Source organism: Desmodus rotundus, chromosome 1 (genome assembly GCF_022682495.2).
Source record: "Desmodus rotundus isolate HL8 chromosome 1, HLdesRot8A.1, whole genome shotgun sequence".
Taxonomy (NCBI): Eukaryota; Metazoa; Chordata; class Mammalia; order Chiroptera; family Phyllostomidae; genus Desmodus; species Desmodus rotundus.
Window position 1 is genome coordinate 28,095,534 of NC_071387.1, and position 23,425 is coordinate 28,118,958.

The 23,425-nt window shown below is 51.8% G+C and overlaps 1 protein-coding gene across 2 annotated transcripts in view; it reads right to left on the bottom strand.

The window, feature by feature from the left end:
- The window catches only part of COL15A1 (collagen type XV alpha 1 chain), a 95,172-nt gene that overhangs the window by 12,608 nt on the left and 59,139 nt on the right, over window positions 1-23,425 (bottom strand). For both annotated transcript variants that reach the window (XM_053922292.1, XM_045195269.2), the window contains 19 exons: window positions 21,700-21,735; window positions 21,149-21,289; window positions 20,889-20,957; window positions 20,069-20,104; window positions 19,880-19,963; window positions 18,344-18,412; window positions 16,561-16,596; window positions 15,273-15,335; window positions 12,913-12,981; window positions 12,767-12,802; window positions 10,172-10,225; window positions 10,012-10,071; window positions 7,846-7,914; window positions 7,682-7,723; window positions 5,128-5,173; window positions 2,652-2,732; window positions 2,187-2,236; window positions 1,967-2,068; window positions 932-1,076 (listed from right to left, as the gene is read on the bottom strand). In XM_053922292.1, coding sequence (XP_053778267.1) covers window positions 932-1,076; window positions 1,967-2,068; window positions 2,187-2,236; window positions 2,652-2,732; window positions 5,128-5,173; window positions 7,682-7,723; window positions 7,846-7,914; window positions 10,012-10,071; window positions 10,172-10,225; window positions 12,767-12,802; window positions 12,913-12,981; window positions 15,273-15,335; window positions 16,561-16,596; window positions 18,344-18,412; window positions 19,880-19,963; window positions 20,069-20,104; window positions 20,889-20,957; window positions 21,149-21,289; window positions 21,700-21,735 — 1,288 coding nt within the window. The remainder of the gene's footprint in view (window positions 1-931; window positions 1,077-1,966; window positions 2,069-2,186; window positions 2,237-2,651; window positions 2,733-5,127; window positions 5,174-7,681; window positions 7,724-7,845; window positions 7,915-10,011; window positions 10,072-10,171; window positions 10,226-12,766; window positions 12,803-12,912; window positions 12,982-15,272; window positions 15,336-16,560; window positions 16,597-18,343; window positions 18,413-19,879; window positions 19,964-20,068; window positions 20,105-20,888; window positions 20,958-21,148; window positions 21,290-21,699; window positions 21,736-23,425) is intronic.

Here is a 23,425-nt window from a genome sequence, read left to right on the forward strand (position 1 = left end):
AACCGCAATGAGATATCCCTTCCCATGCACTAGGATGGCTAGAACTTAAAAAAGATATAATAATAACACGTGTTGATGAAGATGAAAAGAAAGTGAAACTTTTGTACACTGCCAGTGGGGATGCAAACTGTTGCAGCCACTTTGGAAAAGAGTCGGATAAGGTTCCTCCAAGAGTTAAACATGTGTTTTCCAGCAATTCCACTCCTAGGTACATACCCAAGAGAAGTGAAAACATAAGTCCACCCAAAAACTTGTACCTGAATGTTCAGAGCAGCCTTATTCATAACAGCCAAAGAGTGGGAGCAACTCAAATGTCCATCAACTGATGAATGGATAAACAAAACGTCGCAATGGAATATTGAGCAGCCATAAAAAGTGATACAATGTGATGAGCCTTGAAAACATTGCGCTAAGTGAAAGAAGCCAAACACAAAAGGCCATAGAACACACGATTCCATTTATATGAAGTGTCCAGAACAGGCAAATCGATAGACACAGAAAGATACAGAAACAGGACAGATACAGAAAGGAGATCACTGGTTACCAGGGTCTGGGGAGGGGAGTAAAAGAGGAGTGTCTGCTAACTGGCACAGGGTTTCTTTCTGAGGGGATGAAAATGCTCTGGACTGGGATGGTGATGGCTGTACCACCTCGTGACTGTATTAAACCATTGAACTGTACACTTTAAGTGGGTGAATTTTATGGCATGTGAGTTATCTCAATTTTTCAAGAAAGAAAACAAAGAGAGAAAGGAAGAAAGAAAGAAAGAAAGAAAGAAAGAAAGAAAGAAAGAAAGAAAGAAAGAAAGAAAAAGATGCAAGCAAGCTCCACCCAGGAAACAGCCTTTCATCGGTGTGGCTGGCGCACCACCGGATGAGGTGACCCTGAGCACAGCAGCAGCATAGATGAGGGCACCACTCACAGTACTAACCTGCTCCTAGGATAGCTGGGGGTCCTGGTGGCCCTGGGGGTCCTGGCGGCCCAGGAGCACCAGGTCTTCCAAAGCCAGGGGGCCCAGGCAGGCCAGGAACACCTGGGGGACCCTGGGGCCCAACAACAGCCTCCCCTTTCTGGCCCTGTCAAGGCAAGTGCACAGAAACAGGAGAGAAAAAGCACCATTAATCACTAGACGTCCCGTCTATTCTCTTTATGACGTCAGTAAGAAGCCAGTAAAATACCAGCTATTGCCATCATTAGCCTCAGTCTGGGGCACAATGTGAGTGGCATACGACTTAAAGAACAGCAGCCCAGTCATTATGCTGAACGACACTCCAGAGAACCCCAGGGAGCCCCAAATTCAGACGAGCCCCTAGAGATCACCTAGTCTAGCCTTTGCAGTTCACAGATAAAGAAACAGAGACCTAGACTGAGGACCAGACTTGACCAAGGCCTCAAAGCCAGTTAGCAGCAGGGCTAGAAGTGGAATCCTGGCCTCCTGGCTTCGCTGGGTCTACCCTCACGGCAAGCTCTGGGACCAGAGATGGCTTATGGTCCCTGAGGGTCAATGCTCACATCATAATCTTGTTAGAGGCATCACTCAATTTTCTCTTTTGTGGCCTGGAGAAACGTGTCAGCCTAAGGATACCAAGGCCTATCTAAGAGCTCCCTCTCTGATGAAATTTCAGAAGAATCGAATAGCCCCCCTGAAGATATCTCCCTCACTTTCCATTCTGCCTCCATTACCTGACATGTTCATCATTGATATTTCTTCATGTTCAGCGATTTTTTCCACCACGAACATGAATAAGGCACCAGAGTTAATGACCTAGAAGTTACCTGAGTAGTTACATGGCCTTGGCCAGCTCCCTGTCCTCCGTGGGCCTCAGCCATGCTCCCCATCAGTCAACAAGAGGCCGACACCCAAGTCCTGCCTCAGCCTGTGGCGCTACGACCGACCCTTGACTCTCTAATTGCCTAGTCACATAGGGGGACTTTGGGACAGTGACATGGAGAGGTCACTACTCACAACCAGGCCTGGACTTCCTGGCAGGCCTGGAGGCCCCGACACAGAGAAATCGCCGACAGAGTCTCCTTTTTCTCCTTTGAATCCCCTGTCTCCATTCTCCCCCTGGAAGCAGAGAACATTCAAAGAACAAAGGACATGTAGTCAGAGTCAAATGAACCAGGCTCTAACATAAGTCCACGATCTTGAAAACAGAGGCCCAAATTTAGAAGAGAATACTCACCCTCAAGTGGTTCAGAAAATGTCTCAGGTAAGCTGGATCCACTGGAGGGCCTGAAAAAGGAAGGCTTCATAAAATTCGTGATCATGATCTCAGAAATTTAAAAAGAAAAGTCTCCAAGTTGGCAACCATGATTATTTCCCAGTGGAATTGGCCCCACGTTGGTTTAGCTAACAGAGTGGGTACTGGGCTTGGGGCAGACCCAGACCCCCATCCCAGACATTGTGGGGTCCTGGGCATGTCCCCGACTCTCTTTAGGCCTCAGTTTGCACATGAAGCATGAATAATTGGAACTTCTGGTCTCTCCTGACAACGTTCCAGCTTGGACACATGTGACCTGTGGCTGGGTCTCTGGAATTCTGTGGAGTTTGCAGTCAGGGTGGCCATATAATTAGTCTTCCTTTCTGCCTCCATTGGATTTCTAGGATCAACAATCAAAGGTAGCATCTAGCCCAAGGTGTGAAATACCTGGTGGTCCCTGGGCTCCCTGGTCGCCTTTTTCTCCTTTTGAGCCGGGAAGACCCCAAGATCCTTTTTCTCCTTTAACCCCTGCCACCAAATACACACACATTTAAAAAAAAAAAAAAAAAAAAGGAAAATCACTTCTATCCTATATAAAACATTTTTGAGACAAGTTTTTCAAACTGAGCCCTTTCAGCAAAGTCCTTGCAACAAACAAAGGCCTATTTGCAGGTGTTAAATCCTTTGCTAACTGATACTGATGGGGAAGACAGAGGTAGATGCAGCAGACATAACCTTGACCTTGAAAGGCTCAGTCTCCTAGGGGAGAGAGACACAGCAACAGATAATTAGAGGCAGGATGGAATAAGCACCATCATGAAGATGCAGCAGTGCATCATGGGAACCCAGCAGAAGCTCCAGGTAACTCTCTCCCACAGCTTCACCCACACACCCGAGGCTCCACACCGTGTCAGGCTTGCAGTCCCCTCTCAGCTGTGCCCGTGCAGCATGGTGGCATCAGGGGAGGAGGGGATCTCTCAGGAGTGCCCGTGGAGGACAATGCAGGGGGCTAAGCAATCCATGGACAAAGTTGGGAGAATGCCAGCTGTGTGACACCCCACTCCCCACAGGGCTTGTGAAAAGCACCCTTTCTGCAGAACTGACACTACAGGTATCCCCCTCCCCCGACTCTTTATAAAGGAGACAGGCATGAACTCCTTCTCAGAGCTCGGCATTTAGGAAGAGATTATTCCCTTCCCCTGCCTTGATGAGTGGTGGAGACTAGATTTTGAATTCCTGGTTCCCAAGCAGTATGAAAGATCAACCAACCAAGGCTCTCACGCCTAGGGACAAGGACACATAGCGTAGATGAAGTTTGGGGCTCAGGTTTCCCAGCGCGGGAGAAGGGATGTAGCGGAGGCATGAAGCTGCTGGCAGGGGGTCAGGGGGAGATGCAGTCGCACCTGGCAAGGCCTCATTGACCTGGGGGAGCTGCTGAAGCCGGGACCTGGAGAGTAGGGCTCTCGGGGCCTCCACCCGACCACAGTGACACCACAGACAGTGATGCACCCAGAGAAGAGGACAGTGAGCTCACCACTGCCCATGTGGCTGCTCGGCCAAGGGGGCAGGACTAGACCCACGAGCATGTAGGACCACTGGTTCACTGGGCTGCATCCAGAAAGGTCTATTCCTTTCCCTCCTCCCAGAAGAACCCAGGTTCTGCTAGGGAGCGGAACCACTGGGGGCCTGAGAAAGCAAAGCCACAACCACCCTTCCTCCCTAAGGCCACCTTGCAGCAGGAGGAAGGGAAAGCCTTGAACTGGCTCTGAGCGTAGAGTTTGAAAACAGCCTGGACTTTCTAACCAAAGTGACAGAAAACCCATGGGGCCAGATATCATCAGGGGGACCACCACCTGGCGGGCCAGGGGTGACAGAGCTCACACAGAGGTCAGTAGTGGAAAGGAAAAAAGTCTTCCCCTACTTAAACTGCAAGTGTTCAGATTTCTCCAGCAAAAGGGGGACAGCCCTGGTGGGGCGGCTCGGTTGGTTGGAGCATTGTCCCATGGGCTCCATCCTCCATCACGGTGCGTGTGGGAGGCAACCAATCGATGTTTCTCTTTCACATCGATGTCTCTGTCTCTGTCTCTGTCTCTCTCTCCCTACTTCCTCTCTATCTAAAATCAATAAACATATCTTTGGGTGAGGATTTCAAAAAAAAAAAAAAAAAACGGGGTAGGAGGGACCTAAGGGTGTGTGGGGACAGAGATCAGAGTGAGCGCTGGCCTGCATGCTCAGTTTCCTGGTCTTTCCCACTCTCTGATGTGTGGTAGGTAAGTGGCTGCAGGCCTCTGCCTCATCGGCATTTACTGATCAAATGCTCGGAGCCAGGGCTTCTCATCATACTCTGCTGCACGAAGCTTGTTCAAATGCAGCTGGGCTGCCGTGAGGTGGAGGGTTCTGCATCTCTAACAAGCTTTTAGGAGATGAAGATGCTGCCAGCCCCAAAACGCTTTGCAGCAAAGGTCTTCTGAGCTCCCACACCCTGCCCTGTACTAGCTCTTGGTGGATTGCATTGTAGTGGTTTTTAAAATATGTTCACCTACCAGAGCTTAAGGGCCTGGGTGGCAGGAATGGTGGAGGATTCACCTGTGTCAGCCCAGTGTGTGGGACAGCATGAAGCAAGGAGAAGGTTATCAGTGGACGTTTTGTGAACAAACTAACCAATGAATGGACAAATAGGGTGCTTCTTGCTAACTAGGAGGTTTAGCCAAGACATGTAGAACAGACAGATGGGTGACAAAACCAAACAGAGATGCCCAGTCCCACGGCCTTTGCTCAACTGTGAGTCCCCCTTCTAACACATGCAGCCAGGTCTCCCTGACCACCCAGCCTATGCCCACATGCAAGTAGAAACCACCCCAGAAGGGACACAAGAGTCTGGAACTATTCCAGAAAAACATAAGATGAAGAAGGGAGCGTGTACCGTGAAAGGTGATGAGTTCTGAGTTCCCAGGATGAGCAGTACCGACCTGGAGAGAGAGAGAAAGGCAAGGCCATACACTGTAAACCCTGTCCTGGTGTTTGCACACACAGGGAGCAACTGGCCCCTGTCCTGGGGGCCATGTGGCTGGAGGAGCAATGTCACGGAGCCAGGCTTTCCTTTGGCTCTGGGGTCCTCAGCAGCCCTGAGCTCCCCAGTGGCTCTCAATGCACAGGAATCCCACACCTTCCACTGAGGTACCTATCAGGTAGCCAGGCTGGGGTAGACTGACTGAGGCCTCCGGGCCAAACAGCTCTGCAAAGGGGGAGCCCAACTGTGAGTATTGTTGGTCCCTTTTCTATCAGTTAGGATTGATTCCTGTGAGAGGTCAAGTGTTCGGGCCAGGATGTACCCAGCAGTCAGCTGGGCTGCCATAAGTTTGGCTACTGTGTACGGTCAGGGATGAGCATAATGAATGGGGTGGGAGTGCTTTTCATCAGGTTGGGAGGGCTATTCTGGACTTCATATTAAGTGCCAGGGGTCTGGAGTCCAAGCTGTTCTAGATAATATTCCTTCCCAGCTCACTCCCAGATTCATGCCTTTCTCTACCTATTAAAACAGATCCACCTGTAACCATGCTTTTAATAGTCCACCTTCCCCCTTTTCCCAGTTGACACGTGGAGTTAGAACGATCCCTCTGGTGCCAGGATTCCCCTGTGCTTTTGGGTGGAGGATCACAAGCTGCCCAGGGGTCACGGGGGCTGAGGGGTGGGGAAGTCTTCCAGGAAAAACATTTCCAGGTTAAGGATGAAGGCAGTAGCGCCAGGCTGCTGTCTTGCAGCTCTGCTGATAAAGTCCCTCCACTCCAGGCAGGAGCTGTAAATTGGGAAAGTGGCTCAAATTGAAAGGGGCTTACGAAATGCTGGACGTGGAAGGAAGCGTTTCTTTTTCAAGTGTCCGTTCTGAGAGCTGGTCCAGAAACGTGGAGGGCCCAGCCCCCCGCGCAGTCCAGCAGCATGAAATCAAAAACTCAGCAAAAATGCTCTGATCTCATCTTTGGCTTCTTTTAAGTAACCTCACGACCCCCAAGGGCCACGGCTACTGCAAAGGGTCCAAGTCCAGGTCATGACAATTATGGTCGCACTTTTTACAACAGTCCCAAGTTCGTCCAGTGCTGTCCCATGGTCGGTCCATCAGAAACGTGCCATGGTGTTATCTGGGAGGCCTTCTGGGCCCTACCTGATGGTGGGACCTGGAGGGGCCTTCGCCTCTCAGGGCTGCAGTCTCCCCTCTGCACCGTCAGAGGTGGGATGCGGCTGCTGCTCCAGAGGGGCTCTCCAGCACTGGCATTTTATGTTTCCCTCCAGGCCATGGACAGAAACGCAACCTGGGTGGCTGTTGTCCTCACGTAGATCTGGGAGCCAGCAGGCCCCTTGCTCACCTTACACAGGTAGGTCCTGTCCTCTGCCTTCCCGGCCAGAGTTCCGGGGGCCTGGGCGGCAGACTCGGGTGCCTCAGCGTTTAGACATGGACAGATGTCTAGGCAAACCCACAGCCAACTGGTGTCACTGCAGAGCCTCTGACCCGAGCCGCACCGCCGCCCCCAAGAGGCACCAATGGTGAGCCCACTTCAAGGAATCTTGCACGAAATTTCATGAATTCATTTTTTTAAGGGCTATTTCTAAATTGTAATTTGCAAGTTTCTGAGAACAGAGACCTGTCTAGTTACCCGCCATGTCCCCAGGGCCTAGCGGAGTGCTTGGCATTCGGTAAGGACTCAGTCGGTAAGTGCTGAATGAATGAGAATGGTTAGGCACGGTTGTGTGACTAATGCTCGTGCACAGGAGAGGCCCAGCCTTCCTGGGTTTCCCAGAAGAAACAGGATTCTCCTAATTCGGGTGAGACCTAAGGCACAGTGTCACTGACTAGCTGGGTGACCAGTCACATGCCTGACCTCTCAGTGTCACAGTGCTTGCACCTGCTGCCTGGTGGTCAGGGGACCTAAGTAACAGTTCCAGCTCAGTTGGTCCCATGACCTTGGACAAGCCAGTGAGCTTGGGTGAGTCGCAGTTTGCCTCTTTATTATAGGAGAGGGAGAGAATCTGCCTCTCGGGCTGTGTGCTGGGCAGTAATGGCAGCTGGCAAAGGCCAGCACAGTTACAGATTTTAGCCCAAAGTTGCCAATGCAAAGAGCATTGGTTGAAATGGCTTTTTTTGTGTCTGTGTCTCATCTACATTCTAAAGATGCCTATTTTCTCTTATTATACCATTCCAAGCAAGAACCTAATATGGTTACAACAACAAAAGACACTGCTTTTTGATTGCGTTAAAAGAGACACTTTCAGCCTGTGTCCCCTTAGAAGATCTAGTATGTTTCATTGTTGAGGTCTGTTATCTAGAAGCTTCTAGCCGCTTAAGGGCTTCTATGTAAGTGATAGAAGACATCAAAGAGGACACTGATGGACAGAAAGGGCTCAAGACAAAGACTGATCGCCCTCTCCAACTTGCTCTCTGTGCCAAAGCCTGCTCTCTATGGCGGTGGCTGCATGTTACTTACGGGCGTTTTGCAGTGTGGCCGGGCTGGTATGGGGAAGACAGCCTGTGGGAAGAGGAAGTGAGAACGAGAGAAGTGAGGCCATCAGGACATCTGACTCAGGCTTAGGTCACTCTGGTGCCTGCCTCCCCACAAAGGCCTCTGCCCTCCTCCATCCCCCCACTTACTCCTTTGATGTTAACCACAGCTCCAGGTGGTCCAGGGGGGCCTGGAGGACCAGGTAAGCCAGGTGGGCCCTAAAGGGAGTAAAGAAATGCCATTCCTGAGTTCAGGTGGTTGTGAATGCAGAGGCAGCTGCAAGATACTTTCCCCAGGTTTAGGGGACACAACGTGGAAAAGAGGGTCCTCTCAAGCCAATTAATTTATCTCATGGGTAAGCCAGTCCTCTCTACTGAGCTTGTCTACATATGAGGTCTGTCCAGAAGGTATCCAGCCATGTAATATGAAAAATAGAGGCTTTTATTGAAGAAGATATAAGATACAAGAAACACTGTACATAGGACAATGACGCCTCAGTCCCCTCCAAAGTAGGCACCTTGGAACCTCACACAGTTCTCCCAGTTGGCATCAGCTGCCCTGTCATATTCTCCTGAATCTCACCAACAGTCTGAAACCTTTTCCATTTCAAAGATTTTAGTTTTGGGAAAAGCCAGAAGTCACAGGGCACCAAATCTGAACTGGAGGGGGGCTGAGTCACTTGGGTGATTTGATATTTAGCCAAAAAACTCTGTGCGAGACCTGATGCATGGGCAGGGGTATTGTTGTGATGAAGCTGCCAATCACCAGTTGCCTATAGCTGTGGCCTTCTGGATCATTCGAACAGTTTCTACAGAGGAATGTTCAAGCTTAATGCAAAATTTGACGCAGATTTGATGCTGTACACACTCAGTCATTTTGAATGTGATGACCACACAGTACACATGGTCAATCCATGGCATCTAGCAGCCCCACTGACGAGTACAGTGAAGTCGTCATTGTTCACGCATGCGCATTCTCCTTGGCTGCCAGGTTACACTGACGTTGAGACTGTGCACACCACCCTCTTTATATTAACAATGGTGGGACTTTTTCCAGACAGACACCATATATGACCTTACTGCATCCTCCCAACAAGCCATGTGGAAGACAGCAGAGCAACAAGTGTCACCTCTGGTTTATAAGTGGTGACAGTGAGGCCCAGAGAGGGGAAGTGACCTGCTGAAGGCCACACAGCAACTTGTGGCAGAACTGAGATTGGAGCCCAAATTCTGACTACAAGGGCAGTCCCAGGCCGATACTGAGTCCACCACCTCTCTCTCTATCAGCACATCCCTAGCTCGGAGCAGCAAGTGAGGCAGGGGTCCTTCAGGCATTAGGGTACCTTGAAGAGTGCTCATAAATGCAAAAGTAAAAGCAAAACTCTTGCTAGGTAGCAGAGTCACTTTCAAAGCCAGTTCAGTCTGGCCTTAATAACACACACAACGTCTCCTCCTCTACTCTGGATCCCGAGCAGGATGTTGCAGCCGGAGGGGTGGGGCTCTGGCCGCAGGCGTGAGGAGTCTAGCCCACTCCCCAGCGGCACTGACCATCCTAAGTGAAGGCAGCACTGTCTGCTTTTCCTAGCGGCTCCAGCAGGCTTGATGACCATGAGTTAGTTCCCTAAAGCTTCAGTAAAATTGCTTTTCTGGGTTCCTGGACATGCAAATGTACGTCCAGTGTGGTGTGAATCAAAGCAGCCACGGACTTAGAGCTGCATTCGTGTCTTAGATTGGTGGCCTTCAGTGAGTCACTTAACATCTGTAGACCCCAGTTTCCTCTTGAACAAAGCAAGGACCCCACTGAGGGTCTCTCACAGTACTTATTCTCAAGACTGTCCTTAAAAGCACTTCGTGCAGTGTCTGCCATCCTGTGAGGCCCCAGCTGCGTAGCTGATTGACCTTTGCTCTTCACTCACAAGCATTTATGAAGCCTCTGGTGGCATGCAAACCCCCTGGGACTGTGTCACGGAGGGGTGTCACCCGAGTCAGAAGACCTGGGATTTGAAACCAGGTTTCCCGAGCATGCTCACGTGGTGTCTCCTGCCCCGTCTCAGGGGTCTGGAAGAGGAAGCTTATACTTCGCTCCACTAAGGTGCTTTTGGTGGCAGACGCCCTCCCGAGAGTGAGCTGGGGGACAGGGCTGGGCTGGAGGACACTGGGAAGTGGCAATGGGGGAAGAAGAAAAGCATTCCTGAACATTCTGCCCACAAGCCCCGCTCACTGGCTCTGGCACTCTCTCACCCCTCCTCTGGACACTGGCCTTGGGGCTCTGTCCCCAGGGTGGTATAGGGCTGGGGCAGGGCTTGTGGCACTCACCGGCATCATGACCCCTCGATCTCCTTTGACACCCTTGAGGCCATTCAGTCCTGGGCGACCCTGAAACCCACAGAAGACACCTTAGTAAACCCACTGCCCACTGGCCAGCCTGGCCGACATGTCCTCTCTTACATCCGGTCCGAGGAGCACCAACACCTACAGGCCGTCCAGGGAAGCCAAATTCTCCTTTGTGTCCTGGTGGTCCTTTGGGCCCCTGGAGGCAAAACAAACACCGACCAGATCAGAGGAGAACAGAAACTCAAGGGCCAGGGAGATGGGGCTGCCGCACCTGCCATTGTGGGTGGTGGTGACAATGAAGCAAACTTGCTTCACCCCTCATGCCAGCCCGTCCTGATAACCTGATCCAGGATCTGGTTTCTGCCTTGTTCCTACCTGTCCCTAAGGACCAGAGTCTTGGCCTGGCACCCAAGTTCTCCAGAGAAGACCCTAACCCCAGGATCTTATTAATTCCAAGGTCAGCTTGCTACATCCACATGCTTCCAGAGCCACTGCCCTGTTCTGATCTCCTGCAGGAACCCTCGTGCCTTTTGGCATCTGGGATGCGTGCAATGCATGCCGCTCACAGAGCAAGCTCTACCGCCAGGCTACACCTTCCCTCCTGTAGCAGTCTGCCCTGTCTCCTGGGGAACAACTGGCTTAAGCCTGGGGCCCTTCTTCCTGCTGCCACTAACAGAGACAGTCATGCCCTGGGAATGGCAATTAAAGACTGAGTTGGAACAGGCCCTGTGTGTAAAGTACCCAGACTACATCCCTCTTAGGTAAAGAAAAGCAAGGACAGAAGGAGTTAACAGGACACAGGCTCCTAGGTGGTATGTTCTACTGCAGAGCTTCTCAAACGTCCATGTGCATCAGTGTCACCTGGGACTTGTCAAAATGCAGATCCTGTAGGTCTGGGGTGGGGACTAAAGCTCTTCATGTCTAACAAGCTCCCAGCTGATGCAGACGTTGCGGGTCCATGGGCCATGAGTAACAGGGCTCTAGGGAGTTTGTAAGGGAATTATAACCTACAGTAGTCATGGGGGCCACAGCTGGCCAATATGGCACCTTTATGCAAATTAAAGAAGGTGTCCCCCTACTGCACAAGCAGGGCTGTGGTGGGAACAGCCCCCATGGCCATCTGTGGCAGACCGCGGCCAACATTGCTAACTACCAGTGTTTCCCATGGTACTAGATGTTAGTTAAATGGTTAACCAGTAACCCAAGACTCTCCCAGTCTGCCTTAGCCTTCAGCTGCCCCTCTCCAGGGCACCCATTCTGCCTGACTTAGGAGACCGAAGGTCCCGTGAAGAAATGCCCCCTGGATGTTACGGGCCATTCCTCAAGGACAGGTGCGGGTTAGAGCACTGTGCGGCCCTTTCTCTCCGGGCCTGAGATCCAGCTTTGGCCAAACAAACCCTGTGGGCAGTGCTGCAGCCTAAAACGTTTTACAATGAAGGTGCTTACTGGAGGCCGCAGGGTGTGGCAGGGAAAACCTGGACTGGCTGACAGAGCCTGACAGGCTGGGCTCAAGTCCCCGCTGGGCCGCTTACAAGGTGTGAAACAATGGGCAGCTTACTTAACCTCATCGACCTCAGTTTCCTGGTCTGATATTCACCTCTGAGGGTGAGGAGGATGACGTGAAGGAGCTGTGTGAAGTATCAGTACAGTGTCTGACACATCATGGATGTCCCACACCTGATTTTCTGTGTTCTTTGGGGAGAAATATATGACAGAGAAGTTCAAGGTTCATCCTAGGGAGAGCTGGGAGGTTAAAAACTGTTCGGCAGCCCCAAATGGGTTAGAGAGTCCTGAGAAGTAAGGCCAGAAGGGTGTTACCATGTCACCCGGTACTAACTCAATAAGCACACTTGCAGATAGGAAAGAAGAAGCCGAGACAGAGAAGAGGACTTGCCCAAGGCTTCACAGCCAACAAGCAGTGGGTCCACATCCAGAACCCACAAAGCCCAAAGCGACTTTCTGGGGTTCCTTTGGGGGGTTCCCTGGGCAGTGGCAACCTTTAGTTGGCAAGACCTGTGATATAACCGTCAGTGCTCCCCACCATCTGGTTTTCCTCTCCTTCCTGGACACACAGCTAAACCATGTTTCTGAGGCCCTACCCACCTGGGCATCTGAGTTCTGGCCAGTAGAATGTGCTAGAAGTGATGTTCATCACTTTCTACGATCTTATCCCCCCTCCTCAACCTTGGCCTACCAGCTAGAAGATGCCAGGGCGGCCCTAACTCCACAAGGTGGTAGAGTCAGTCCTGACTGGTGTGGCTCAGTTGTTTGGGCATCATCCCGCAAAGCGAAAGGTCACCGGTTCAATTCTCGGTCAGGGCACATGCCAGGGTTGCAGGCCAGTCCCCCGTCGGGTATGCAAGAAGCAACTTATTTTCACTCTCACATCGATGCTTTTCTTCCTCTCTCCCTCCCTTCCCCTCTCTCTAAAAATCAATAAAATCTTTAAAAAAAATGGCAGAGTCACAGGCCACAAGCATCCTGGGTCCCTGAGTCACTTCTTGGGGGAACATGCCCCACTAGGAGCACCCACAGGGGACTTTGTGAGTGAGCACTAAGCTGCCATTGTGTTAAGCAACTGCGATTTCTATTTCATTGCACTTAGCTTGCCCCAAGACATGCACATTTTGCCACATCCTTTTTATTTGCACAACTGGGACAACTCAGTCCAACTGAACTAAAGTATGAGAAACACTTCAAACCCCAGCCCAGCCCAGCAGGGAGAGGCTCTGCTTACCATGGGTCCCGGGGCTCCATGCATTCCAGGTTCACCCTAAAACAGGGAGATGCAGATTTGTCACTTAGAGGAACACAGTTTGCAGCAGAAACACAGATGGGACACCGAAGAGGATGTGTCCCTTCAGGGTCCAGTGACATAATTACCTTTTGCCCTCTCAGCCTTTCCAGAGGAACATCCCCTGTCAGGATGGCTCCCGGCTCTCCCTTCTCACCCTGCAATTCAGAGAACCTTTCAATGAGGTCAGGCCACTGTGTCCAGAGGCTCACCAAGGCCTCTCGGTCCCACTGCCATGACTTCTGTTGCCTGTATCCCACCCCTCCAACCCCACAGCGTGGCTCAGACATGACCCGTGCTAGAACAACAGCCTCCCAGGTGACTGAACGTTCTCTGGGCTGTTCCCTCCATTCATTGTCAAGGCTGGGATCCTGCCCTCCCGCCACGCCTGCTTCTCCAGGGCTCCCACTGCCGATGGACTGACATCCTCTCTCTCCAGGACCCTGCCCAGCAAGGTCCTCCCCACCTCTTGCTGCACAGCACCCCTCCGGGAACCTCTGACTCCTAAAACATTTGGTGATTTGCTTTCCTAACAACTCGAGATCTGTTCCCACCAAGACACTTTATTCTTGATAAAACATCTGAAATTGGGAAAGAGATGGAGGTGTGAACACTAGAGGCCTCTCTCAACAAAGGAACACACGTCTCCACATGAACTTTGCCTCCAACTCCAGGCTCCTGTGCAAACTTGACCAGACAAAGTTTCTTAGTTGTTGGGACACAGGGCAGATGGGCAGCCTGGTGGCAGGGACACAGGATCCTGTCCTCAGCAGAGCCATCTACTAAATCAGAAGGCTTCCAAGAAGATAAGTATTATGAGAAAAGGCCAGGTAGAGGAACCTTCAATATCACTCTGAGGCCTGGGCCCCAGAGTCCCATGCTGACCCCTGGGGAACTGGGCTGGACCATGCTCTCGTCTCCCTTCAGTGGGGGCCAGCAGCAGCCAAAGCAAGCACAGCAGCCTCTCCTCTCCACCCCCCTAAGCCCACACCTGGTGTTAGGATCTTACCACTCCGCTGGTGAGGAAAGGCAGTCCTGAGCACGCCAGCAGCAAGAAGAATTGCGTACAAAAGCATTAGAGGCAGAGCAGGAGAAAGCGAGTTTTCTGTTAGGACTGGAGCAGAGCAGCCTGGGTGCCCAACCCAGTTCTCAAGGTGGCAGGGGATTAGGGGAGGGGATGGCAGGAAGGTCCCTTTAGATCCATCTGACCTCATCACATAGAAAACAGAGTGTTTGAAGCAAGAGCCGCTCTTGCTTGACCAGGCCCCCTCCCAGGCCATCTCCTAGGCTCCTGGCAGCAAAAACTATCCCAACACATCACCCCATGTGGCGCCAAACTTAGACGCCTTTGCCCTGCACAGTGGACCCTTCGCCTCCTGGAACTGTGGTCCAAGAGACACTGGCTTTTAGTCCCTATGCTTCTCTGCCTTGGGGCTAGTGCAGAATGGTGGGGGGAGGGAGGGAAGAGAGAAGCCTAATACTCTGTATTCCTCCCTCCTCTTAGAGACACCCCACCTCCTTGACTCCCCAAGGCAGGCTCAGCAGTTGCTTCCTCTGGCTTTGCACAGACCTCCATTACAGCAGTGACCACACCTTCTGCTGGCTCTTTGCATGTCTCTTCCTCTTATCTCATTTCTACATCCCTGGAGCCCAGTATGGGAACCTGGCCGGCCCATCTTAGGGGATGGATTATAAGAAGGATGACTCCACAAATGGATGGGTGAATAAACGCATGCACTCCAGCGTCTCTACAACCTGTTTATGGATGTCACTTCTCTCCCTTATCTATAAACACCAGCCGGTAAGTTAATTCTAAGGGGCACATGTGCAGGGTACAAAGGTCAGCTCAGTGCTCTGGACGTTCCCAGGATATGCTCCGCACACCAAATATTTATCCCAAAGATTCTGGACCAAGATGGCCACTAACTATACCTTCTTTGATCCAACAGAGCAAAGTTGGAGCGCCATCTGTGTGCCAGGCCCTGCACTAAGCACTAGAGCGGTAAAAAAGGGGTGGCGGAGGTCTGCCCGCAGGGAACACAGACGCTCAAGGGGGGGCCCAACAGGCAGTTGGACAAAGCACAGCCCCTGCGGTAGCAGCGTTCAGAGGGGTGTCGGTTGAGTTCCTTTTTCTCTGCCTACGACCCGCCTTCATCCTGGGGGAACCCTGGGATCACGAAAGCGAGCAGCTGAAGGGCGACTGCTAACAGAAAGTGAAGTTTCTTTGGGCGAGACGGAAACATTCCGTAATGAGGTAGTAGTGACGGTTGCACAGCCTTGGGAATATACTAAAAAAATCAATGAATTTTATAATCTAAAGGGGTGGACTTTATGGTATGTGAATTATGTCTCAAGTTCTTTAATAAAGTTAGTAGCTACTTTCAGCCCATTTGAAATGTTCAGTCGACTCTGGAGCATGACTCCGCCCAGACATTTGGGCCCCTCCTACCTGTTCTCCTTTCAGTCCCGGAAACCCAGGTATGCCAGTGTCACCTTTTGGTCCTCTAGGGCCCTGGAAGGAATCATTGGAGAGTATTTTGCTGTTTGTTCAAATTGAAGTGCTTTATCCAAATAAAAGTACTTTTTTTTCAAGAAGTAGAAGAATAGAGAGTGCCATTCTCCTGGTAGGGAGAAATCACAAATAGTCATGATATTTTCCAGATTTTAAATGGTCTAGAAATCGTGTTGAGGAAAGAAGACTGCACTGAACCCCACGCCCCTTTGAACTTGGGTTTCCTCCAATGGGCACTATGGAAACAACCTGGTCCTGCTGCCTCCCCATGGGTCTCCCGGGCCACCCTGCAGCCCACCTGCCCCCTCTACCCACTTTCCACGACTCTCACCCCTGCTCTGGCTCCCCACTACCTGTGGGATGGTATCCAAACATCCCAGCTTGATACCCAGACCCATCCCAGCCACTCAGCACCTCACCTTTCACTCCCCACCACACCCCTGGGAGTGAGTTTCCCGTACCCTCTCTGTACTCCCTGCTGCCTTTGCACTTCTGTTCACACCATTCCTCCTGCATGAATGCCCACCCACCCCCTCCTACAGCCCAAGTCTGCACACCCAGACAAAGGTGACCTCTTCTCAACTCCAGCAGGCCCTATGTGCGAATCACATAGCCAGACATCTGCCCCAAAAGGCGTTCCAACACTACTGCTGTTTGGCTTCTCACAAGTCCCTGTCTTGTCTTCTGAGTTCTACCTTAGAGCACTTTCTATACAGAAATGCCCTTTCCGCTCCATGGTGGGAACCCCTGAGTGTGGGGCACACAGATTATTAATTATGGGATGTCTAGTCTGCACTTCCCCTCCCCCCAGCCTCCATTGCCACCATCCTCACTCTGCAGGAACTGTATCTACTGTGTCTACTTGAAATGCTTGACTTACCCCCACCCACTGATAGGAAGCCAACCACTGGCTGGTCCTGGGTGGAGAGAGGTGAGTAAGACCCCACCCTCCACAAGGTGGTCACAGTGCAGTGGAGGAAAAAAGACAAGGACACAAACAACTGCTACTAAAGACAGAAAAGGGCCACAGCAGAGGTGCAAGTAAAGCCGTATGGGACGGAACAGAGGGGAGGGCCATTCCAGGTAGGGGACAACGAGGAAGGGCTACATGGACAACGTGGCACTAGAGCTTGGTCATGCGGATGGAGAGCGGCATTCCAGGTGTAAGAAACAGAGTGAGCGTGGCCTCGGGGCCCAGAGGGAAGGCGGCCACTGGGGTACTCACCGGAAACCCGGGCAGCCCAGGCATGCCCTCCGGGCCCTGTGACACAAGGAAGACAAAGCGGGTGGTTTAGGAACAATTCCAGACCCCACAGGAGCACTGCGCCTCCAGGGCCCACCCCTCCCAGCACATCCCAAAGGCTGAAGTGTCTTCCCACATGGTGGGGCTCCCGATCCATTTTGCAGAAGAGGATGTGGAGACCCGGGAGAGGACAGAACTGGGCATCATCACACAGTTGGTCAGTGGCAGAGCCAGAAACTGTGCCCAGTTGCCCGGAGCCCCTGCATCCCGGAGCCACAGCTGTCTGCACTGTAAGTGGCCACTGCCTCCTCCTGCTCTGTGAAATCACTCCATGTCTGAAACCTCGGTGTGGGGTGGGGGTGGGGAGGGGGTGATGAAGGCATCACTCAACTTCAACAAGTACTCTCAGAAAACAGGTTCCTGAACTCTGAGGAATGGGGCCAAAAGGCGTTCTGGAGTTTTTGAGGGTGCAAGTGGGGGCATGTGGGTGAGACTCAGGTATTTTCCCTGGGTGGGAGTAAGGGGCCTGGATTTGCTGAAGAGGACAGGGGTTGGGAAGGAAGGGGGACTCTAGAGGTGGACACAGCAATGAAGGCAGACAAGGCCCAGGGACTCTGAGAACAGAGAAGCCAAATCTCCACCTGCGGGTTCTCTGTGTTCTGCTTTAGTATCAACCCACTAACACCCTAGCCCTCTAGTAGTTTGGGCGAAACCAAGACCCTCTGTGAACGGACGTTTGCTTGTTAGCTGGTTTGCTGTAGGGTTTAATTACTGGAGGTGATTTTAGTAGAAATCAAGGAGAGGGGCTCCCATGAGAAGACAGTGTGATGACCTGCCAACGGAGGTCACTCAGCAGCAGGAGAAACGGGCTCCAGAGGACCTCCCAGGGCTATTTGCAGAAGCCCTGATGAAGACACTGGGGGTTCAGGCCAGCCTCACTGGGGACTGCAGGAGCAGGTGGCCCCAGCAGACATCTGGACTACACAGCTGTAGAATTATAAGCCTTAATCTCCCCGTCAGCCTACACACAGTGCCACAGTTTGCAAAGCAGCTTCACATCCATAGCCTCTTTATAAGCTGCCCTCAGAACTGGGGAGGTGTTATCAGAGAAGAGGCTCAGAGGCCCAGTGGCATGTGGCAGAGACGGGGCTGCAACCCCAAGACTCCTACGGCTAGAGCTCTTCCCTCTCCCCGGCTGCCACGAGCAGGTGCTAGAAGATGCAGTGGGGTTGACCGCACAGGCTGCGGGAGGAAGCTTCCCTCCTCTTAGGTCTTCTTGTGCCATGGCCTGACTCTGTGGACTCGCAGAAACAGCGCAGCTTCTTTGTGTGTTCCTGATGTCTACAACGGGGCTAGAAAGACTGAAGCAAGTCACGCTGCCTCCTCAAGTGCCAGTTCGCCCACTAGCACGAGGGAAGGTCTCTCTAGGCTCTCGCTATTCTGTGAAATGGGATCACGTAAGTACAAGCAGGCCAAAAGCGCTGCGCAGACGTCCATCAGTTTATTACTTCTGGTTCTCTGATTTCCATCGCTCCCGTTTCTGAAGCGTGGGACTGGCAGCTTCCACGGCATTGGACAAAACTCCCTGCGTGATCAAGTGAATGTGATAGCAACTACTGAGAAACGCGAAGTTCTCTTTCCATTCTACTTTGCTACAGTCCAGCTCTATGCTTCAGCAGCTAGAAGGATTGCAAACCAACCCAACCCAGTTTCAACAGGGGCATCTGGGTAGGAACCTCAGTCTAGGGCAGCTGTGGATACTCACCGGAGGCCCAACGAGCTCAGGAATGTCCGAGAGATTCATGAATCCATGAGTGATGTTGTTGATCACAGACTGAAAAGAGAAAAACCAGACAAGGAGACAGAGGGTGGCACATGTCCCACCATGTTCCTGGCAGCGAGGCTTTAAAGTCAGCCAGGGTGGCAGAACCTAGGCGGGCTGATGACACCCTAACCCACGGCCAGCCCACACCTATCACTCCTACTCCCTAGGAAGTAGCTCAGAGCTGCCTTATTACCTTCTTCTCTCAGTCAATCTTAAAACTTGCCTAATAATGAATGCCTTCTCTTTTAAAATTATATATATATATGTACATATGTATATATATGTATATGTATGTTCACAGAAAGCTTGTAGTGTTGGTGTATATGTGTGCACGCATGTGTGAGTCCATGTAGTTATTGTATTTTATTTTAAATTGTTTAATTTTTAAATTACAGTTACCATACAATATTATAGTAGTTTCAGGCGTGCAACACAGGGACTGGACATTTATATACCTTACGGGGTGATCACCCCAGTAAGTCCAGGGCCCGCCTGACACCAGACGGTACGGTACTATTGACTGTACCCCCGGTGCTGTACCTCCGTGCGGTTATTTCATATCATGGCACCGGGCTGTGTGTATTATTCTTCACTTTGCTCTCATCTCTCAGTCCTAGAGAATGGAAGTCTTCCCGTGCGGACTTTGGGGGCACAGGCATTTTTAGTTTTAACAGATCTCCAGAAAGCTGTCTAAAGAGGTCATGTGCTCTAACATTTCCTCCAAAGCACGTGCGATGATCCATCTCACCACACCTTACGCACACATGATATTTTTTATCCCATATACATATTTTTTACTCTATCTTTTAAAAAATCACTTGGGATGCTTTGACTGTCTGTCGTCTACCACATGAGATCATTTCTCTCAGAAGGGCCACAGTTTTTCACAACTGTGATGTCCTAGTATTAAGTGGACCATGGCCTGGTCCCAGCCCGCATGCCAATCTTCCCTACAAATTTCCATCACTCTCTACCCAGCTCCATGCCCATTAGCTCCTTGTGCTTTGGACACACACACAGTTTTTATTCCGCGTTTTGCTTCAGAGTGCCTCTGCCCCCTGAATTCCGGAAGTCCTGTCCTCCATGCTTATGTAGGGAAATCATTCTTAGCTTTCAAGTCCCTGCTCAAAGTCACTTCCTCCAGAAAGTCTTCTCTGATTTATCCTATCCCGGACAGTCTTTCCTCCCTTGCATCCCCATTTATGTTCCTTTGTTTCTCTGTTACAGGCATTCTCGTGACTACAAGCGCTGCCAACCAGAAGAGCGTGTTCTGGAAGCACCGTGTGAGAGAATAGTGTACCAGGGTAGAACAGGCAGGTCGGGCACGGTGGCAGATGGAAACTCTAAAGCCAGACGCCGCTACATGTCTCTGGCCTAACCACCAGCCCCAAAGGCCCCGACGCTGTGGACAATCTCCTTTCCCCTTTGGCAAAGGCAGAAAAGAAATAGCCACGATCTGACCCGGATGACACTCACGCTAGACAAGACCTCAATGCGCCCGGGTGGCCCCCGGGGCCCAGGGGGCCCCATGGTGCTGGCTCCATCCATCCCTCTTTCACCCTGGAAACAACAGTGAGAGCAGAGAAACAATTCAGTGCACCTGGATAACGCCCCCAGAACCAGGCCGCACCGTCCTCGCACCCCACCTCAGATCTGTGACCTCACCTTGAGTCCCGGCTCTCCTTTCTCTCCTTTGGGACCCTGGCAAAATAAACAGATAACTTTGGTTTTTTTCTGTTCGCTTTGCTTACTCTCTGTCTATCCTTGGATCCTGCCATCTCTCCATACGCTCTCACGTGAATTTTGTCCCAGGCAAGGGAAGCAAGAGATGAGGGGTAAATTCTGAGGGGTGTTCCCAGAGTTAGAGGGAACACCCAACAGAGAGCAAGGACACCAGAGGTCCTCTCCCAGCACAGGGCGGGTTTCCTCTTCACCCTAAACCTCAGAGCCCTCTGCCTCTGGGGCATGGGGAACTCTTCCTAGTCAATCACGGAGGGGGTTGTGCAAGGTGAGGCTGCTCCTGGACTAGGTGCTCAGCTCTGGGTGCCACGTGACAAAGATAATGAGGTCCAGGTATCACAGCAGAAGATGGACAGCACTTCCGACCTCCCTGGGGCTGGACGCAACGGGGAGGGGCACCTGTCAGGAGCATGGGCTTTAACGTGGGTCAAACTGTGAGAATGGAATGGGGCAGCAAGCAGGAGGCAATGGAGCAGAGATGCTGGGTGGCGAGGGGCTGCAGAGAGAGACAGAAAGGTGATCTTCAAGTTTCCCCACAGGATGTTTTGTGCCAAATTTTTGTGCTGCTCCTCAAAGAAACACATCGTAGAGAGCACCTAGCCTCCCACTGCACAGCTGGGTGCTGGAGGCACAGAGAGGGTAACTTGTTGAAAGTAGCAGAGCCGGGGATGGCAAGGCGCAGTCCCCTCACGCCAGCATGACAGCACGACTCTCCTCAAAATGAAGGTTTCAAAGGCCAACCTACAGCTGAAGCCACTGTTCCAGAGAGTCTGGACCCATGCAGGAGCCTGATGTTTCCAGAGCCTTCAGTATCCTAGGGAAGGGAGAAGAGAGAGAATGTCAGATGCAACTCCTGAGCACCTGCTTATGCCAGGCGTGGTCTGGGGAGCTGGAGCTTGGTGGGAATCAGTGCAGCCCTGGCCCTCAGACCGGCATTCACGGTCCGGCCCTTCCCAGTGATCCTTGGGGCACGTTGTTCTTCAACCACATAAGGGGCGAAAGTACCTCAGATTCAAGTCCCAAGGCACATCCAGGGCCCGGGGGGCCTGGGGGGCCGGGAGGCCCTGGGGGTCCCATGGTCCCAGGAGTGCCAGCTTGTCCGTTTTTCCCTGGGGGTCCTGGTGAGCCTCTGTTGCCGGGGTCACCCTGTAAGGAAGAGAACAGGCTGACTACCCAGCCCTGGGTTCCCTCACAGAAAGAACAACACATACCCTGAGTCCGCCAATCATTCGAGCTTAATCAGATTGATGAATTCTCTGATCGGTACTGCTTAGTGGTGCAGAAACAGCTGCCTGGCTAATTGACGTTGCACTCGATAGGCCGATAGGCCGAGGCAGTCATTTGAGTGCATTTGCGTGGAGGGGGGAGGGAGGAGAAAACTTCACAGGTCATTCACGCCCCTCCACCCCCAGCTGTTCCACCCTCCCCGGGCTCAGCAGCGCCTTTGAGAGGAGTTCCTCTCTGCTCCACACACTGAACTCCAGCCCAACAGTCCAATTATAGTAAACCCAGAGAGAGTGGAGGGCAGAGGAAAAAGCTTTGCTTTTTCTTTTTACCTTTTCACCAACTGAACCATGAGGTCCTCTTGCTCCCTGAAAAACAAACAAACAAAGGCTAATTAACATAACTCGTTAGGTATGTGCAGAAGAAAATGTAGAATTATGGACTCTTAAGCCACAGGATATTTAAATGGGACTCTTCCTGTCTTGGTTTTGACCAATGTCTCAAAGCTGAGTGCATTACAGGGATTGTCAGTTTGCTGGGCAAGTCGGGCTGAAAGCCTGTGAAACCCATTTCTCAGCTCTTAGCTTATCACCTACTTGGACAGTAAAAAGGAAAAGTTGAAGAGTAACTAACCGTGGAGAGATCGTAGAGGAAGAATTCCCTTGGAGGGGTGACAGTATACTGGGCGGCCCCTGTCCCCACCCTTCCCATGAGGGAAGTAAAGGGGCGCATCCCCTACTCAAAGCCAAAGGAAGGGGCTTCCAGAACTTGAAATGTATTCCCTAGATTTTTGGAGATGTGTAGAGTGATGACTGACTCTCTTCTGAGAAGAATCTAAAGACTGAGTGGCCCCAGAATGGGGCGGGGCCGGCGATGAGTTGCATTGAAGCAGGCTTCATGCCCCTCCCCAGTGGGGGCCATGGGTCAGGTTAGATGTGGGTCCCGCAGAAAGGAGCTCTGGGCAGAGGGGAGGACCAAGAGGGGCTGGTGGTCAGGAATAGTCAGCCACAGGAGACACTGTCCTACATCAGGGGACTGCAGCTGGGGGCCCCCAGATGGAGAATTGCTGAGAAAACCTCAAAAGCACCCTCGAGGGCAGGAGTCAGCAACTGCAGGGCCACGCAGAAGGCCCTGACGCCTGCTTGTGAGGTACCTGCCATCTAAGTGTGTGGCCTTCTCCCCTGCCCCATTTCCCAGGGCAAGGCTCCCTTTCCTGTACCCATTCCATAGAAATGACAGAGTGGACAGTTCCGAAAGAGTCTCGTTCAGAGTGGAGAGTCATGTTGAGTCTGAAATGGTGACGAATGCAAAGGAAAAACAGATGGGGAGCTGAAGCCAGAGGCTTCAGTCGTGGAGAGAAACCAGGAGAGGAAAGCATCAGGCAAAGCGGTGGTAGAAGCCAGGAGGGGGGTGTGGCTCGGACAGGGAGATGGGATGAAATTCGGGAGCAGGGCACAGCCATGGAACCCTGCCCATCTCCCCTCCCCTCCCACTTCCACGGCTGGTACAAGAACAGCAGTTGTTCTTTCCTGGAGCAAAAGGATGGGGCAGAGCCCCAGGGGCCAAGAAACCCTGGGAGGTCTCGGGGTATCCCAAACCTCACAAGACCAGCTGATCAGCTGTTGAGGTGCCTGCCTGATAGCACGTCCTACCCTCCCCGCCCTCTTCCCAGAACCTGGATGTCCCAGACGTAGCTACTGCCCGACTCCCAACAATCTGTAAAAACACAGGCAGAACATAGAGCAATGAGGAACTCCAATTCTGAAAGCAAATGCACAAGCAAGAAACATCTCACATCTGAGGGCAGACAACACTATGAGAGACAGGTGACAACATCACCAATGGAATGTAGGCCTGAGGAAACAGCATTAAGGACACAGTCCAATCTGTACCTGAAGTGTATGATATATATTCTCAGGGAGGAAAGGTGGGTATTATGGTCTTACGAAATTAGACCAGTGGTCATGGAAAAGAATCAAGCAGAGATCTTAGCAATAAAATTACAGAACTGTAGGAGGAAAGAACTCTACAGAAGGGCGGAGTAAGAGAAGAGACACA